At 56.1% G+C, this 17,209-nt stretch overlaps 2 protein-coding genes across 5 annotated transcripts in view; one reads left to right on the top strand and one right to left on the bottom strand.

Annotated features, from left to right (window-relative positions):
- Positions 1-2,155: 2,155 nt before the first annotated feature.
- On the top strand, positions 2,156-8,703 carry FAM131B (family with sequence similarity 131 member B). 3 transcript variants are annotated; one of them, XM_054564290.1, is made up of 8 exons: positions 2,156-2,238; positions 4,669-4,778; positions 5,112-5,147; positions 5,443-5,536; positions 5,836-6,033; positions 6,150-6,293; positions 6,733-7,161; positions 7,285-8,703. In XM_054564290.1, the coding sequence occupies exons 1-8, from the start codon at positions 2,211-2,213 to the stop codon at positions 7,434-7,436; spliced, it is 1,191 nt and encodes a 396-aa protein (XP_054420265.1). In that variant the 5' UTR covers positions 2,156-2,210; the 3' UTR covers positions 7,437-8,703. The 3 variants fall into 3 exon arrangements, with proteins under 3 accessions (XP_054420265.1, XP_054420264.1, XP_054420266.1); XM_054564289.1 differs by having other exon boundaries at positions 7,282-8,703; XM_054564291.1 differs by having other exon boundaries at positions 6,733-7,425.
- Positions 8,691-17,209, bottom strand: part of CLCN1 (chloride voltage-gated channel 1) — a 29,449-nt gene continuing 20,930 nt past the window's right edge. Inside the window, exons 17-23 of one of the 2 annotated variants that reach the window (XM_054564287.1) lie at positions 16,535-16,779; positions 16,121-16,232; positions 15,773-15,852; positions 15,516-15,554; positions 12,622-12,726; positions 12,447-12,533; positions 8,691-11,880 (exon numbers count right to left, since the gene is read on the bottom strand). In XM_054564287.1, the coding sequence (XP_054420262.1) occupies positions 11,536-11,880; positions 12,447-12,533; positions 12,622-12,726; positions 15,516-15,554; positions 15,773-15,852; positions 16,121-16,232; positions 16,535-16,779 (1,013 nt within the window). In that variant the 3' untranslated portion in view covers positions 8,691-11,535. The remainder of the gene's footprint in view (positions 11,881-12,446; positions 12,534-12,621; positions 12,727-15,515; positions 15,555-15,772; positions 15,853-16,120; positions 16,233-16,534; positions 16,780-17,209) is intronic. The other variant, XM_054564288.1, reaches the window with a different exon arrangement.

Raw genomic sequence — 17,209 nt, 5'->3', positions numbered from 1 at the left:
TCAGTGCATATTTTAAAGATTTTTTTCATCAGTACCATCACATTGTCCCCTGGGAAGGTTGTTCCTGGTCACATCAGGACTGGAATCTTTGACCTTGACTCAGAAGATGGCAAAGACACTAGGAGAATGCCTTTACATGGTGATAAATAAGAGCCCACACAAGAAGCAGGAAGGAAGCTGGCCAACATTGTGCCTATGACATTCTACTTTTCTGGGGTGCAAAAAAATACCTTTAAGACAGAACATGGGATGAGACTGAGTCTCCAAGACGTGCAATCCCTTGTGTTGACCTTGATTTAAATCATTTGGCTAAGTCCAGCCTTATACAGCTGTGCTAAAGGGGGTGCAGGAGGGGTTTATATCCATGTTTGGATCAGAGTAATAGAGGGAATGAAAGCACCCGGAAGGGAGAGCAATGTTGGGTGGGAAGGCCTGGCCCATCGCACGGGACCTGGAAATCCCCACGCTCCAACCATGAGGGTCTGGGTGGTGCTGCTATAGTAATGGAGGTTGTTCCTTTCTTTTCTTTGTTCATATTTCCATTTCCTTTCCTGTGCAGCTTGACAATAAATGCCAGGAGAGCAGAATCCTGATACTTCTTTTGTAAAATAAACAATAGCAGATATGGGGGAAATACTTTCTAATTCTTTCCACTGTCCCAAGAAGTTATCAGATCCTGCCACAAATTATACTGGACAATTAAAATCTAAGCAGATCTACAACAGACTATTCTGTGGTTTTATAGATGTAGATTTGGCTCATTTCTTCATGCACAGAGACCAAAGATCAGTTCTCTCCACAATCCTATCTCCCAGATCTGCAGTTAGGTTAGCATCATCTCCCAGATCTCTCGTGGGGTGCCACCAAATGTAATGGTTATCACCCTAAAGTTTAGCTTCCATCCTTAGCTTCCATCCGTAATCTAAAGGTTAACAGTTGCATCTCGAAGACCTGGTCTCTCTCCCTTACATGCACACACCAGGGACCCCTGGTCCACTGCCTTACTTCCTGTTCAACCTCAGGAGGTGCATGAAAGCAGGTGGGTAGCAAATAGACCCTGGCTTAGGGCACTGGTGCTGAAACTCTGCCTTCTCACACTTTGGGTTTTCTGGGTGCAGCTTAGACAAGTCTCCTTGCCCTTTCTCATGGGATTTTTCTGGGCTCCACTTTTAGATGGCTGTCACCATCTGCCCACTTGACCCTTGCTACTTAGATCTCTCTCTCTCATTCCCAGGATGCCCTTCGTACCTACCTGACCCTCCCCACTAGCCAGAGGGCATCCTCTCTCTTGATCTTGACTGCTTCCTGACATCCATGCTTTTACTTGTCAGAGAAGACCAACACTCAGAAAAGTTAAACTGCATTTCAAACTATGACATCTAGCCAGCCTCGGGTCCTGATATTTTTACTTCACTTCAGGTGGGACTGAATTAGCTTCATTCTCCTCCCGCATCCCCAGTCAGGCCTGGAATTAGGTTATCTGCACCGTACATCCATCCCCACAATTGCCAGCGAGCGACGAGCCCAGGGAAGTCTCATACAGGATCCACTTGCAAAGACTTCGCGATCCGTTTGGGTGGACAAACCGTGCGCAGGAAACGCACAGCATCCTAAACGGAATCCAATCACGCCACCCCTGGAAGAAAACAAGTGTTTGCGGAATTGAGTGGCCAAGGCCGTTCATCCCGGCTTTACACTCATCCCCACCCCACTTTCTGAGCATCCCCAACCCCGACCCAAAAAATTAATCCACCAGAGCCGAAGGGTGGTACCGGGGCTCTTTACCCGGTTCTGGGACCCCAGGCCGGTATTCTCCGGGACTTCACCGACCCACCCCAGCGCGAGCCCAGCCGGGACCAGAGAGGAACCCCGGGTGGGGCTGGGGAAGGGCTGCCGGAGGGAGCGCGGCGAGGTGCGCGGGGAGCGCGCTGGCGGGTCCGGGCCTGGGGGAGGTGCCCGGCGCAGCCAATCCCCGGGCCGCCCCCTCCCGGGCCGCGAGCAGAGCCGGGGCGGGGGAGCCTAGCGGCGGCGGTGGCGGCAGCGGCGACGGCGGCGGGCGCGGGGAGGGATGGAGAGGGGCGGGGGGAGCGGAGCCGAGCGGAGACAGCCGCGGCGCTGCAGAGAGGCTGGGGCGGCGGCGGCGCGGCTCCCGGTGCTCCCCCCGCGCCCGCCGCGCGTCGGCGAGGGTCCGGCCCCGGAGGCCCCGCGCCATGGGCTGCATCGGCTCCCGGACCGTGGGTGGGTACCGCGGCGCGGCGGGCGCGGGCGTAGGCTGGGCTCGCCGGGTCCGCTCCCCCGGCCCCTCCCCCACCCTCTCCGTGCCCCCCGGGGACCGCGCTCTCCGCCGCTTGCGCGGCCTGACTGCCTCACTTTCCCCCCGCGCCTCTCCTTCCCGCTCTCATCTCGGGCCCCCAGGGCGAGCATCCCTCTAGGCTCTCAGCGTTCTCTCCGTCTCCCTCCGGCTTCCTTCCATCGCCCTCCCCCAGGCGCGGTCCCTCTCCATCATCTCTCCATCAGCCTCTTCTCTCGCCTCCGTCGCTCTCCCCTAGTCTCCAGTCCCTCGCCCGCCACTGCCAGGCCCTCCGCCCGACTCTGCCTGCCTCGGCGCCCCCGCACCTCCATCTCCATTTCTGGAGCAGCCCTCTTCTAAGAACACTCGCGGCACAACCTCAGCCCCGAGTTGTTTTCCGCACGCACCCCACCCCCACTCCCGCCTCCATCTGGCTTGGATGTTTTGCCCCCATCTCTTTCCCTCTTCGTTGCCTTTTTCTGTCGTTCCTGCCTCCCCGGATTTGCTTTGTTCACGTGCATTTTCCCTCTGGAGCGGGGGCGGGATGCGCCTCGGGGAGGGAATGGGTTCCACGCCGGGAGGGAACGGGGACGGGCTGGCTGTTGGGGGGTTACAGCCGGTGGACGCGGGGAGGAGGCTGAGCTCTGAAGGGACCTGGAGGGGTCGGGAGCCAGCTCCCAGCAGGGTGGGGCCGGGCCTGGGAGGATCCCGGGGACTGGGCAGCACCTGTCAGCGGGGGGTAGTGGGGGCGGAGCCGGCCCTTTATTTACCTTTGACTGGGGGAGGGAAAACCGGCGCCTCCTAGTTCGTCTAACGCCCTCGGCCTCTGCCTTGCTACCGCCCCCTGGTCCCCCACCTCCTGAACGCTCCTCTCTCGCAGCTCAAGAAATCAATCCAGCCTTCTCCCCAACCCCCCCAATTTTTTCACATTTCAACTCCCCGTTTCTCCCGCCTACACGCCCCAGTGACCTCAGGCTGAGAGAATAATTCGTATTATTATCACAGAGAAACTCGCTCAACGGAAGCCTGATTTCTCTGAGATTTGATTTATTTCCATGGATACCCCCCTCCTCCTCTGCTTCACCTCTTCCCCGGTCCTCTTTCTCCCCCTCCCTGCCCCCCACCGCTCTGACTCAGCTCTCCCTCTTCTACAAAGGCCACCTCCCCCCTCCCACTCTGCCGGCCCCAAATTCCTTCTGTGAGGTTGTTCTCTGCCTGCCCCATTCCCGCTCTCTCTGCCCAGAGGTGCATCTCTCCCCTTCCCCCCAGCGCACAGCCTCTGGTCAGACACATCCCAGCGCTCCCCTGCAGGCCCGAGGGACAGCGGGCCGCCCCGGAGGGGTCCTGCCTCCCTCGGACCCCCTAACCGGGAGCTCTGCCTTCAGCACCAGCTATGTTGATGCATGCTGAATGCCTCCTCAGGCCGCGGACCCCTTCTCAAGAGCAGACCCCTCACCTGAAATTCAGAATCTAAAACTTCATGTATGGAAGGGATCGGTACAGTCAGATGCTTCACAGCCACCTGACTTGGGTCCCTACAACTCTGCAGGAGGTCCTTCCCCAAGCCTTCTGACCGCCTGCCTGGATCTCAGTCTCGCTTCCCCTGGGGCACGGGCTTCGCCTCCCTCCTCCGCCCTCGAGGTCCCCCTAAACCCTCAAACCCCTCCCATTCCTGTTCTTTCGGTGCCTATTTTAAAAAGTCCCCTGCTCTCCTCCTGTGGTCGCACCTCCACGCCTCTAATCCATCACTTATCTCCCAACAGTCGGGAGATTCCATCTCACGCTTTGTTTTCTCTGCTCTGGCTGTTTCTGGGTGAACGCACCCAACTCCTGCCTCTATCCTCTCCAAATCCTTCCTGTCAATCAAGTTCACTGACTTCCACAGAGGGTCCTCTCCGTTCCTTCCAGCTCACAAATAATAAAGCCAGGCATAGAGAAGCCAGTCCCTAGAGAAGTCCCGCCCCTCTCCGTAGAAACATAACAGATAAAATGCATAGCTCCCGCGTGCATGCTCATACACAGAAACCCTCACGGATCGGTCAGGGCAAGATGGACAACAGTTTTCCTGCTAAAACCCAACCACTGACCCTTCACTTAAGCAACAATAAGTACGGCCATATACCGCTTTTTCCGACTGCACTATTGGTTGAGCTCAAACTGACTATTTTGGCTCAGTAATATGATTTCTTCTACCAAAGACGTGAGGAGAGTAGGGATGTAGAAGGAACGGGCAATGGGAAGAAGGAGTGGTACCCCAGGGTAGGGAGGGGTCTGCAGGGGCGGCCTCAGTGTGCGCCTCAGCATCTGAGACCAGGAGGGGCCTTTTGGGTGGGGCGCAGGGGGGTGACGTGGAATGACTAACTGTCTGGACACTTCAGGGAATGAGGTGATTGCCGTGGACTGGAAGGGCCTGAAGGATGTCGACCAAATCAACATGGACAGCACCAGCTCGTTGCACGGAAGCAGCCTCCACCGGCCATCCACGGAGGTGAGGTCCGGGGATCCGGGTCCAGCCGCCTCCTCACCAGAGAACCCCTAAAAGGCCGTGGAGCAAAGCCTCCCAGTGGCCTGAGCCTTGAAATCTCTTTCTAAATTCAAAGTCAACATCCCAGATGCTCCTTCAGATGGACACCCCGAGAACTTCTCCTACATTCCTCCAAATAAATATCCCTCCACACTGACACCCTAACTCCCTATGCTAATCTGAAGAAAGCCCTCCCTTCTTCACGCATTTCTGGAAGTCCCTCTGAGGAAGGAGAGGGGGTTCCTAGTAGTCCTGGAAGTGCCTGGGATGCCCACTCTGTCTTCTCTCTCCTCACAGCAAACCCGAACCGATTTCTCCTGGGATGGCATCAATGTGAGTGCGGCCCTCCCTAGCCTTCCCCAGAGCAGCCCAACTCCTCTGCCTTCTAGCCTTTGGTAACAGAGCACGCGCTCACTGCAGCAGGCGCTGCGAGCAGTCCCATGCTCTGCCTCCCCCCCAGTTTCAAGGATGGTCGGAGGATACTCCTCCTTGGCATCCCTGGGTATAATGGTTTTCCTTATCACCTGCTGAGCTCAGGTCCTTCCTCTGGAAACCATGAGCCCCCCACGTAGAAGGCACCCCACGCCCTCTTATTCCTCTGTCCCTCCTCCCACATTCCCCATTCCAGCTCTCCATGGAGGACACCACTTCCATTCTTCCGAAGCTTAAGAGAAACTCGAATGCCTATGGCATTGGGGCCCTGGCCAAGTCTTCATTCTCAGGTGAGATGGCCTACCTGGGGACGCATCCAGATAGGAGATGCTTACAGGCTTCTGGTCCCAGTCTCCCGGCTCCTTCGGGCTTGAAGAGGACCCTCATCTTCCTATTTCCTATCCCTGACCTATTTGTCTTTTCTGTCAAGCCTCCCTCATCCACAGGCCGCCCTCATATAGGGAGATCCAGGGGAGCCTGTCCCGCCCCCAAGGATGGAGCCCCCAGGGACTGGGATGAGGATGGGGGGGGACCCGTTACGGGTATTGTGTGATGCTCTGGAGGATGCGGAGAATGTCTGGCCCCTCAGGGATTTCGAGAAGCATGAAGGACCATGTGACGAAGCCCACAGCCATGGGGCAAGGCCGGGTGGCCCACATGATTGAGTGGCAGGGCTGGGGGAAGGCACCCGCCATTCAGCCGCAACACAGCCACGAGGCCGTGCGCAGGGATACCGATGCCTACTCCGACCTCAGCGATGGCGAGAAGGAGGCACGTTTCCTCGCAGGTACTTGTTCCCTGAAGCCTCAAGAGGCACACTTCGGGATGGCCAGGGACTGACGCTCCAGCCCCACCCACTATGGCAAGGTGAACGTCTTATGCTGACTACATTTCTTCTTGCAGGCGTCATGGAACAGTTTGCCATCTCCGAGGCCACGCTCATGGCCTGGTCCTCCATGGATGGTGAGGACATGAGTGTCAACTCTGCACAGGAGCCATTGGGCTGCAACTACAGTGACAACTACCAGGAGTTGATGGAGAGTCAAGGTGAGGGAGGGGTGCTTCCAGAATCCAACCCCTGGGACCTAAGGGGCCTCCCCAACTATCTAGGCTACATGTATTCATCTCTGTTGGGTTTTTTTTTAAGTTTTTATTTATTTATTTTTAGAGAGGGGAGGGGAGGGAGAAAGAGGGGGCGAAACATCAATGTGTGGTTGCCTCTTGTGTGCCCCCTTACTGGGGCCTGGCCCACAACCCAGGCATGTGCCCTGACTGGGGATCGAACCCACGACCCTTTGGTTCACAGGCCAGCACTCAGTCCACTGAACCACACCAGCCAGGGCTCATCTCTGTTCTTCCAAGACTGTCTGTTCATCTCAGCTTTCTACTCCCCTCCTCCTCTGATGTCTCACCCTTGATTCTCTGTGCTGCTGCTATTGCCTCGGATAGCATGTGCCTCCACCAACATCCATGATTCTCTTTACAGATGCCCTCACTCAAGCCCCCATGGATGGATGGCCTCACTCCTATGTGTCCCAGGGCATGTACTGTCTGGGGTCATCAGATGCCTGGGAAGCAAGCGACCAATCCCTCATTGCCTCTCCGGCCACAGGCTCCTATCTTGGCCCTGCGTTTGATGACTCACAGCCAAGCTTGCATGAGATGGGGCCTGCCCAGCCTGCATCAGGATACTCTGCTCAGGAGCCTCCACCTTTGCTGGGGGGAGACACCGACTGGGCTCCAGGGGTGGGCAGGGTGGACCTGGTAAGAGGCCCGGCAGAGGAGGAGAAGAGGCCGTTGGCCCCCGAGGAGGAAGAGGATGCGGGATGCCGGGACCTGGAGTCTCTTTCCCCACGAGAAGACGCCGAGATGGCCACTGCTCTCAGCCGGAAGGTGTCTGATGTCACATCCTCAGGTGTGCAGTCCTTTGATGAGGAGGAGGGCGAGGCCAACAACTAGCTTCTTCCCACTCTGTGCCCTCCCTTCCACTCCCACCTGAGGGGCATGGCTGCAACACTACCCTCCCTTCCCCCAGCAGTGCAGCTGCAACCCGAGCAGAAGACGGCGAGGGGCCCAGGAGCTGCCAGTCCTCGCCAGGAAAATGGAGGGCCAGGATGGGACTCTGTCCAGGCTTATGCCGTAGAAACCACAGGTCCGGGGACTGAGGCCCAGGCGACCAGATGGCTGTGAGCTTGGCTTGGCCGCGGGCTTCTGTGTCTGTGACGCTGGAGCTCCAGTTTGTATCCTGGGCGCAGGAGCGCAGAGCGGCCCGTGGCCATCGACTAGGTCCCAGATTTTCACGGCCTGATTTCGTCTTCCAGGAGCCCTGACCGTGGCTGTCTGAATGCCTCCCTTCTCCATTCACCCTTGCTTTTCCCGACTCTGTGTTTTCTCTGGCTGTGGTCCCAGCTTGACCCTGCTGTGAAGAGCAGACCTCAGGGGCTGTTGGACGTGGCTCAACGAGGGGAGGGGAAGCCACGTCTCCTCACAGGATGGAGAGCCTGCCCTCAGAGGGTAGCTCGGCTCCTGAGATCAGGAGTCAGGGGGCAGGTGGACATGACAGCCGGGGTGCACAGGGGCACAAGCAGGAGTCTTTATACAAGGTCCACCATGACACCAGAGAGTCACTGATGGGACCAGGAACACACATGGCCACCTGTCCTGGGATCTTGAATATCCCGTGACTGAAAGGTGGGTCCTAAGGGTCTGGGGAAGGACCCAGCGGGCTGGCTGCTCCAGCTCTTGCTTCCTTTGTCTGCCTTCTACCATCCCCTGCTCCAGGAGCTCCCGCCCAGAGCGGGTGACACAGAATGCAGGTGGCCTGCCGGGCTGGGAAGCATGAGGACTGTGCCTCCCTCCATCCACCCCCAAATTCTCTGGAGCTGTTTACACTTTTCTCTTTGCCTTTTCTACATTTTTATAACTTCTTGGGGACTCAGGTTGAGTGGGGTGGAGGGAGGAGTCTGGTGCTGTGAGGCCCCCGCCCGGGGGGCACTCAGCCCGTTTTCTCCTCCTTCAGCTGCTCCCCGGCCCCTTCCCGGGCCTCCTGCGGAGAGGGGAGCGGAGTCTCCTTCCTTCTAGGCTGGGTTTACAGTGAGGCGTAAGCCCCTGAAACTGCTTGCCGTCCCACACCCGGTTTCCATTCGGGTGGGGACCTCTGTGTGCGGCACACAAAGCCCCCACACCTCTGTAAGCTACCCTGACGGCAGGGCCGGGCCGGGTGGAGGAGTGGCGGCTGTGGAGCACTCGGCGGGGCCCTGCCCCCTGGCTCCTGGCCCGCGGAGAATATGGACAGGGGGGAGACGCTGAGAGGTCCATTGCCTGCGTCCCCTCTTGCCTCATCTAAGGCTCCGGGTTCAAGGCCTCGTGTTCTACCCAGACTTTGTCAGGGGTCCTGTTGCTTCTGTCCTCTGTGGGGAAGGGAGCACGTCATCTCTCTCAGACCCTGGGCACAAACTACCTTATCCCACCCGTCCCCAGATGTCTATTTCTTTGGAATGAGGAGGTTGAGTTGTGTTTCTGTCCATCTGTGACCCTGCCCCTCGCCCCCGTCAAGTTCACACCTTCATACACACGTGGTCCTGAAATGCAACCCAGGCTGGGGTCCCATGTCCTCAGGGGAGGGGAGGGGAGGGTGAGTCTTGGAGGAAACACGGGTAGACATGGTGAGCACAGGTGGGTGAAGAGTTGCTTACCTCATCCAGAGCTGTCCCTTGTGTGTAATCATGTGACCTGACTCATGAGGCACCGGGGCTTCCAGGCCTAGGAGCTCGTGTCTTCACCCCATACTCCCGATGCAGGTCTTGGGTTTTGCATGCTCGTGGTTCCCTCCTCCCAGGGAGCCCGTTTCCTCACCTAGTGCAACCTGCTCTCTGGATACACCATCCTTTCTTCTAATCTCACCCTCTTCCTGCCCCCTGTTCTGCCCCCAGAGCGCAGTGGACGTCCACTCCAGTGAGTGGACTCATTCATTTCGGTTTTGCTCAGGGCTCCGGGGAGTTAGGGCAGGTAGACGAAAGCAGCGCTCTCTCTTCCCTCCCTACTTGAGGAAGCCTTTCTTCAGGTAGGCCCTGCCGAAAGGTGATTGAATTGTCAAGGAATCTAGGCGATTTCAGACACCAGTGGGGCGCCACGTCCCCTGTGCGGGCGGCTGGCACATACGCAGACCGAAGGCCGGGAGGGTCTGCATTTGTGAGGAGCTCCCCTCCCACTCCGAAGAGGGAGAAGACCAGGGAGCTGGCCTGGGACCCTCTTAGGACTCTTCTGGAGGGAGAAACTGCCTCTTTGGTGCTGGGGGAAGGGTGCATGGGGTTTGCTTATAGCCTATTTGGGGGGCGGGGAGGGGCATGTGCTGGAAGAGGCTGTTGGGGGTGAGGGAGGGTTGCTTTTCCTTTGGGGTTACAGGCTGTGCAGCACGATTTACAACAGTCCCGGGACAGGGCTGTTTTTATATTATTGTGAATGAAAACTGCTCTTGCTAAATGATTTTCTTTCGGGGGTGGGGGGTGCACTTTTATTTTCAATTCACGTTATTAAAGGAAAACCCAAACCTCCCATTCCTCCCCTTCCGCCTGTCCCCTGCCCTGCTTCCTTCTTTTCCTTGTGTTAAGGAGGGAAACTTGGTGACTGTGACCGTGTTTATGACCTTTGCCCTGCCCCGCCCACACAGCCCCTGCTCCTCTTCCAGGTCTGGGGAAGATCCACTTTTATGGCCAGTCTCAGCATGTTTTCTTAATGTGACATCCCCATCCCAGGCCCAAGAGAGATTCTATGGCATATGTTACAGAGAGAATTCTATAAATATATATAAATACTATAGATTATATACACAGGGGCACTGGGCTCGCATGCCCGCTGCCAGCCCCCTCCCCAGGCTGCAGCCTCTCTTGGCCTGGGTAGGGGGCAGGGGTGTAATGCTGGAGAGGGCTCCAGGCTGTGTTCATCAGCACTAAACACAACGTGGTGGCTTCCTCTGACTGTGAGTGTCTTATTTGGGGGATGGAGGAGACGGCCTAGGGGAGGTGAAGGAGGAGAATGTCACTTCGAGAGGGCATGAGGGAGGGAGGGAGAAAAGCCTGGGGCGTGGGAGCAGCAGGGGGTTGGGCTGCTCAGAGCCCCTGAGACCCCTTGCAGGAAAGGCAGGCCCATGGCAGCCGCCCTATTGATGATGTGGGGAGGATGTGGCTCTGACTTCCCAAGGGTGGAAGCATCAAAGAGGTTTGCCGTCTTGACATTGAACCCCCAGCTGTCCACCCCCAGAGGAAGAGCACAAAGAACTAGTCTAAGGGCTAGTGTCTGAGTGACCTGGCGCAGGGCCTGGCCGGCCTGAGCCGTGGCTCTTGGCAGGAGCGGCCCCAGCCAGAGCCGCTCAAGGGCAGAGCTGACCCTCAGGAAGGACAGATCAGTGACCACCCCAGGAAGAGAGGCGATGGATTTTCTAGGAAGTGACCCGGAAGTGAGGGTGAGGAAGCTGTGATGCGAGACAGGGAGAGAGTCTGCCGGAGGGGGTCAGAGAGAACCACGGGGACAGCCTGACCACTTGGCTCAAGGTGCCCCTTCCACCTAGAGCCTTCAGTGACAGTCCCTCTTGCAGGCTGCTCCTGATCGTATCTTTCTATCCATATTTCACTGCTTAAATCCAGGACAAAGGAGGGGGAACTGGGGCTGGCCTTTCTCTGTGCTAGTCATGGCCCTTGCTTGGGGACAGAGAGCGGGAGACAGTTCGAGTCTAGAGGCAAATTTCGGGAAGCAGGAGACCATAGCGTGGGGGACTCTGAGAGAAGGGGCTGCGGACGATTTGCAATGTATCCTGGGGCCATCAGGCCCCAAGGCCGTGAGGTGGTCCCCCCTCCTCCAATGTGGCCCTTGCAGGGCCACGGCCATCCTGGGTCTCCCTTCACCCACCCATGTGGAGACTGAAGGACAGACGGGCAGGGCCAGGAGGGCACTGGGACAAGAACGCCGGGGAGCTGTGGGGAATGAGGGGAGGCAGAGGGAGGCAGGGAGCTCCGCACCCACACTGGGGGGAAAACTCAGGAAGCTCCCAGAACACGGGGGCCCTTCACTGAGGTGTCTGGGAATGGGGGAGATGGCCTAAGTAACGATCAAGGCTAGTCCCTGCCCAAATGCGGACTCCTCCTCTGAGACCATCATCGCCACATTTTAAAGTTCCAAGGAGGGGTCAGGGTATTGGAGCGATCACTCCAACTTTGGGACCTACCCTCTCCCACAGAAACCCACCCTCGGGCCTGGGCCTCCTGACAGCCTGATGGGGCGGTCCTGGGGGCAGTCAAAGGATCAGTTCGTCCTCATCCTCCTCATCGGTGGACCGCAGGCTGGGGCCCTGCAAGATGTCAGCCAGCTCCTCCTCCAGCCCTGGGCTGTCCACCAGCTCCAGCTCCTCCAGCTCATTCTCTGCCTTGGCTGGAGCCAGGGACAGAGGGTGCTCCAGGGAGGTAGGAACCACGTCCTCTGGCTCAGCGCCCCCAGTTCCATCCTCAGGCAGGCTCCACGTGTCCGTGGGAGGGAGCGGGCCCCCAGGAGTCTTTGGAGTTGAGGCTGTGACCCGGAAGCTGGCCAGAGGAGGGCGGAGCTGCACCCCTGACTTGGTGTGCCCCTCGATGGCCTTCTGCAGCTGGGGAGCAGGGGGAAAGGGGAAGAGGGTACAGAATTGGGAGGAGAGAGAAGGTGGGGTGGAGTGAGAGAGACAGACACAGGAGAAGAACAGATACAATGAAAGGAAAAAGGAATGGAAAAGCCACAGAGCGGCAAGAGAGGTGGACCACGTGGAAGACAGAAGGACATGACCAGCAGACCCTCTGCAGAGCAGCGACTGGCAAGGCTCCTGACCCAGGTCCTCCTTTGACGGGTTCCTAGTGACCTTCAGGCCTTCTTCAGCCACATCCTATCTCTTCCCTCTTTCCATGGTATGAAACCATTACTGGTGCACTAAACCGCAACCCGAACCCATGCCAGCCATGGAAGATCGCAAGGGCTACCTCTGCGGTGATCTGTGAACCCTTGGGGGCTTCGCAGTTCTCTCTACCTACATCCCCAGATTGCTGAATCCCTGGTCCCCCTCCTATAGCTTCTTCATGAGAGATAGAGAAGGAAATGGGGGCGGGGGGCGGAGTAAAACCATTCCTCCCCCACCACTCCACCCATTCCTCCTGCCGCTCCAAAGGGACACATGGCTGTTACCTCCTCCAATGCCAGCACGCCCCGCAGCTTCCCCATACTGGTCACGTAGGCAAGGTGGATGCCGAGGAGCGAGAATAGCGTGTGCGTCTGCATGGAAAGAGCTGCAGGTCAGCACACAGTGGGCCCACACCGCCCCTGGCCTCCCAGCAGCCCTGAGTGGCAAGCAAAGACCGGCCTTGTGCAGGGACGTCTGCTCCACCAGCTGGAAAGGGGACTGGTCGATGCAGCAGCAGTCAAAGCAGACAGGCTGGCTCAGCTGCTCCTGCTCCCAGGCCTCAATCTGTCAGGCAGAGTGGGGCTGTCACCCAATGCCACAGAGCCCCCTTCAACCTCAGGTCCAAGGCCTTGACCCCAAGCAGCCCTCTAGCCCCCAGTCCTGAAATATGCAACTGAAATATGCAACGAACTAGCAGAGACCTTGCAGATCACTACACCACTCCCTTCTTCCCAGGGGAGAGCCCCTCCTGTTCCTCCCTCATCTGGGCCCAAATCAACCTTCAGCCTCGGGTGCTGGCATGCACCCCCCCCCACTTCTCTCCTATCCCAGTATCCCAAACACTCATTATTTCCAACCCATCTTTGCAGTACTTCCTCCACTTCTGCTCCAGTGAAACCTGGCTGCCTGCCACTCCTCATATGTCTTCTGGCTTCTGCCTCGGCTGGGCTGCGCTTCCCTTACCTGCCCGCCCTGCACTCTTGATGCTCCGAGGCCAGTGGGCTCTGCCCCGTTTTCAATCCCTGCAGCACTCTGCTGGTCTCTGCTTTTCAGAAATGGTGTGGACTGCGCTCACTCTTGTATTGGATTTGTCCCACCTCTGCCCACGGGACACAGACTCTCGGAGAGCGTTACTGGCATAGATGGCCGCCGTTGTGAAGTTATGAAGATACTAGCACAGTACGCAGCGCCGCTTACGCAGCACATCAGGGCGGGCATTTGTTGGACTTGAGGAGCTGCGCTGGGTCCATGGCACTTAGTGAATTTGAGCAGAGCCATCGTTTTTATTTATTTGTGACAGAAGCATTAAAACAAGAAGGCCAACTCTCCTCTTGATGTTAGATGCGATGCCCAAATCCCCAGGCTTCCAAAGAACCAGTATGGCTCTGGCTTTCCTAAATGAGTCTAAAATCTTGTGAAACTCTCCTCTTCCCTAAAGGTTCGCATGGGGTTTGACAGGCTCTCACAGCACAGGATGGTGACTACTTAGCAGGTACGTCATAGAGACGATTTTTTTTTTTAAGATTTTTAAAAAATTTATTTTTAGAGAGAGGGAAAGGAAGGGAGATAGAGGAGGAGAGAAACATCGATGTGCAAGAGAATCATCCATTGGTTGCCTCTCGTGCATGCCCAACTAGGGACCAGGCCCACAACCCAGGCATGTGCCCTGACCGGGAATCAAACCGGCTACCTTGTCAACCATGGTTTGCCTTGTTCTGTTCCCTGGACCTTTCTAGCTTTCCCTACTTTCATTTTTGACTTCCCTTAAGGAGCAACAGCATTATTCAAATTGAACAGAGGTGGAGCTGGGCTTCTGACCTTGACTGCTGGTAATGTTCCAGGTGCCCCCAGCTCCTGTCCAAAGGGCAGGGAATGTCTGCCCTTGGGTCTGAACTTGAAAAAACTCAGCTGGTTACAAACCAGAGCTTTAACTGTGTGTACTAACAGGGTAGCAGAATGCAGTCAGAGCAGGGACTTCTGGCGACCTATAACTGAATTCTTTCAGTATTTCCATAGGTATCATCTTGAATTGCCAAGTGTCACCTTGATCTAGTTTGAAAACCATGTTCAAAATAATCTGAACTCTGACTTCTATTGGATCTTATTCCTCCAAAATATCCTTGAGTCACATGGAAGCTGCGAGCTGCCTAAAATAAAGTCTTCTTTGGGAAAGATATACACTAAAAATGTAGATCTCTCGTCTTTTTATCCCTGGTGGCACTTTATTTTCAGCGGTCATTAAACAGCCTCACTGATCCACTAACCAGCTTCCTCTCTATGGTGGATTAACAAAGACAACAAGAACAAAAATCATTATTATTGGTTTCAGCACCCTAGCAAGTCACTCCTTAACTGCAGATATGACCCATCTGATTCCAGCTGGTGGCTGGAAGGAATGGGTTTCTTTTTCCTCTGCAATCATCTATCTGACTTTTCTATAAGTCATTTATCAGGATGAGCTCTGAGGGGTGGAAAGAGGGGCGGGAGGGTTCCCTTCTCTCCCTTCTCTCTCGTCACTCCCTACCCCTTCCTCCAACCCTGGGTGACTTCTAAGTTTCCGCATGTATTTATTCCAGATGCCCGATGTCTATTGTAAAATAATAATATGCATTATGGTTTTGTCACCTACAGAGCTCGAGTCTGCATGCTCCTTTCCCGAGTGAGTGGCTGCTGCTGAAGTGAGCTGTATATCTGCATTCATCTGAGGGCGTGTCCCCATCCATACTGCTCCCAATCACAGCTCCACGTTCTTTTACTGCTCACAAGCCCAATCAGCGCCCTCAGCTTTCCCTCTCATGGACTCGATAACCAGCTCTTTCAGAAAATAGGCATTTGCCCCAAGAGACAGCGCCAGCACTGTGAATACTTGTCCTCCGATGGTGGTGCTTCCTGGTCCTGCTTCCTGGTGTTCCCTAGCTGACCATTGTCTCCGGGCCTGGCTCCATCAGCAGAATAACCTCCACCAGGTGCGGATTTCACTTCAGTGCTGCTTTTCCACGCTGCTGGTGTCTGGTGCCGTTTAGTGCATCACCCTCGCCTATCCAGAATGGACCTGATGCCTAAAAGACCTGAGGCGCATCTTGGCACCATGGTCCCATGTACGCACGGAGACTCAAAATAGCCCTCTTCTGAGATGACGATGGTCCTTCTGAGAATGCCACCAGGTATCCCCCGCCTCTGCACAATGGGCCCGTCGTTGTCTCCATAATCACACCTCCTTTCCAACCTCTCAAATGCTTTCCCACCCAGACTTGCAGCTTCTTCTTAAAACCCAACGAAGAAGATAGAAAAAGAGGAGTGATATCTTCATTTGACAGAACGATCTAACGCAGGTTGCTATTTCCCTTACTTACCTCTTCAGGTGACATGTAATCCACTAAGTCCGTTGAATCCTAGAGAAGAAAGACATAGGTCCAAGTTCTTTCCTAATGGAGCCACAGCCACGATTGCCTGGCCAGGGCCACAGATGCCTGCTTTCCGACTCCCCATCCCTTCCATGTGATGAGGGTCCTCTCCTTGGTGGGCCCTTCCCTCCTGATCGAAGGCCCATGGATTTCTCACTCTTCAAAGGCAAGCTCTCTTTCCCCTGCCCCTTCCCCTCACCACTCACCTGGCTTGTTTTCTTCTTTGTGGGGCGAGTTTTGCCCAGGAAACAGCGCAGGAGAGACTGAAAGATGGAGCATCTTCGACCTGAGAGGAGTGGGGAGCAGATGGAAATGGACACAAAGCCTTTTCTACCCGTCCTGGGAGGAAATAGCCAGGGGCTCCCATGTGGCCCCCTGACATTTTGCCACCGCCATAGACACCCTCTTTTCTATCCTCCTAAATCAGCCCTTGCCCCAGTCCTTGGGGGCAGCCATAAGGAGACTCAATGAACAGGAACCCTCTGCTACCACCTTAGCTCCTCATAGTAGCAGCTCTTAGGCTTAGTGAAGGTGCATGATGGGAGAATCTTCACCTGCAGGTTCTTCTGTTTCTGGCTGCTGCTTGAGGCTGGGCAGGGGCCCATTGGGCTCTTCAGGAGGCAGCGGAACGGTAGGAAAGGGGTGAGGAGGAGGAAGAGGAGGCAGCTGCAAGGAACAGGAAAAACTCTCAGTCCCAGAGAAAGGGCTGCCTAGTGGTTCCTGCCTTTACCAGCTGGTGTCCTGGGAAACCCGCCTCATTCTGCTCTTCCTCCCCAGCTCAGAATTCCTACATCCCTTTGAAAGCTCACGGGTGGGTGCCTCCATCCACAACCTCATCTTCGGTTCTTGGGACCCAGAGGCACCGATCTCTTGGACTTTCTCAATGACCCCATCTCCGCTCCCTCTTCCTACTTTCTTCCCTTTGTCCCAATCTCTCCTGCTCCTTGGGCCCCTCACAGCCTGGTCACCTCGGGCTTCCCAGGGAGGTCTTCATCTTCATCCTCATCCACGAAGGCGAAGGACTCTGGCCGGCCGGGGGCCGAGGAGCCCTGGCGTCCCTCCCCCGCCGGCCGAGGCTTCCCGTCAAAGGGCAGCTCAGACAGCTTCCTGGCCAGGTCCTGGGCTTCCCGCAACCTCCGCTCCGGGCACAGGTGGCGCTGCAGGAGGGCCTGCAGCTCCGACCGCTCCACGGAGCCCAGCAGGATCATTGAATCTGGGGGGATCCAAGCTCAGCCTGAGGGCCTGCCCAGTACCGGTCCTCAACTCTGCCCTGCTTAGCAGGATGGAGGCAGGGGCAGAAAACCTAAGACCCCGCTTCTTCTTCTTTTTTTCCTGCAGCTTTTACTCTCTCTTTCTCAAAACTCATTTCAAATATCTTGCAGGACTGACCTCATTCAATTCTTTTATTTCACCCATTTAGCACTTAGAGACCCAATTGATAGTACACTAATTGGTGCTAATTTGTACTTATTTTGATATAGCCTGTTAGCAAATAGGTGAACTTGGTACTAAAATAGGCTAATCGAGCCTGTCTCAAAAACAAAACATTACAAGCCATTCATATAAGCAGAGATGGATACCTGATGTTTAATTATTTAGAGAGCCTGGGTCCCTCTGGGATAAAAAAATGCTTACTTTTCCTG

This window comes from Pteronotus mesoamericanus, unplaced genomic scaffold (genome assembly GCF_021234165.1).
Source record: "Pteronotus mesoamericanus isolate MK-2021 breed Mesoamerican mustached bat unplaced genomic scaffold, CSHL_Meso_final scaffold_85, whole genome shotgun sequence".
Classification (NCBI taxonomy): Eukaryota; Metazoa; Chordata; class Mammalia; order Chiroptera; family Mormoopidae; genus Pteronotus; species Pteronotus mesoamericanus.
This window is presented reverse-complemented; position numbering and strand designations above follow the sequence as displayed.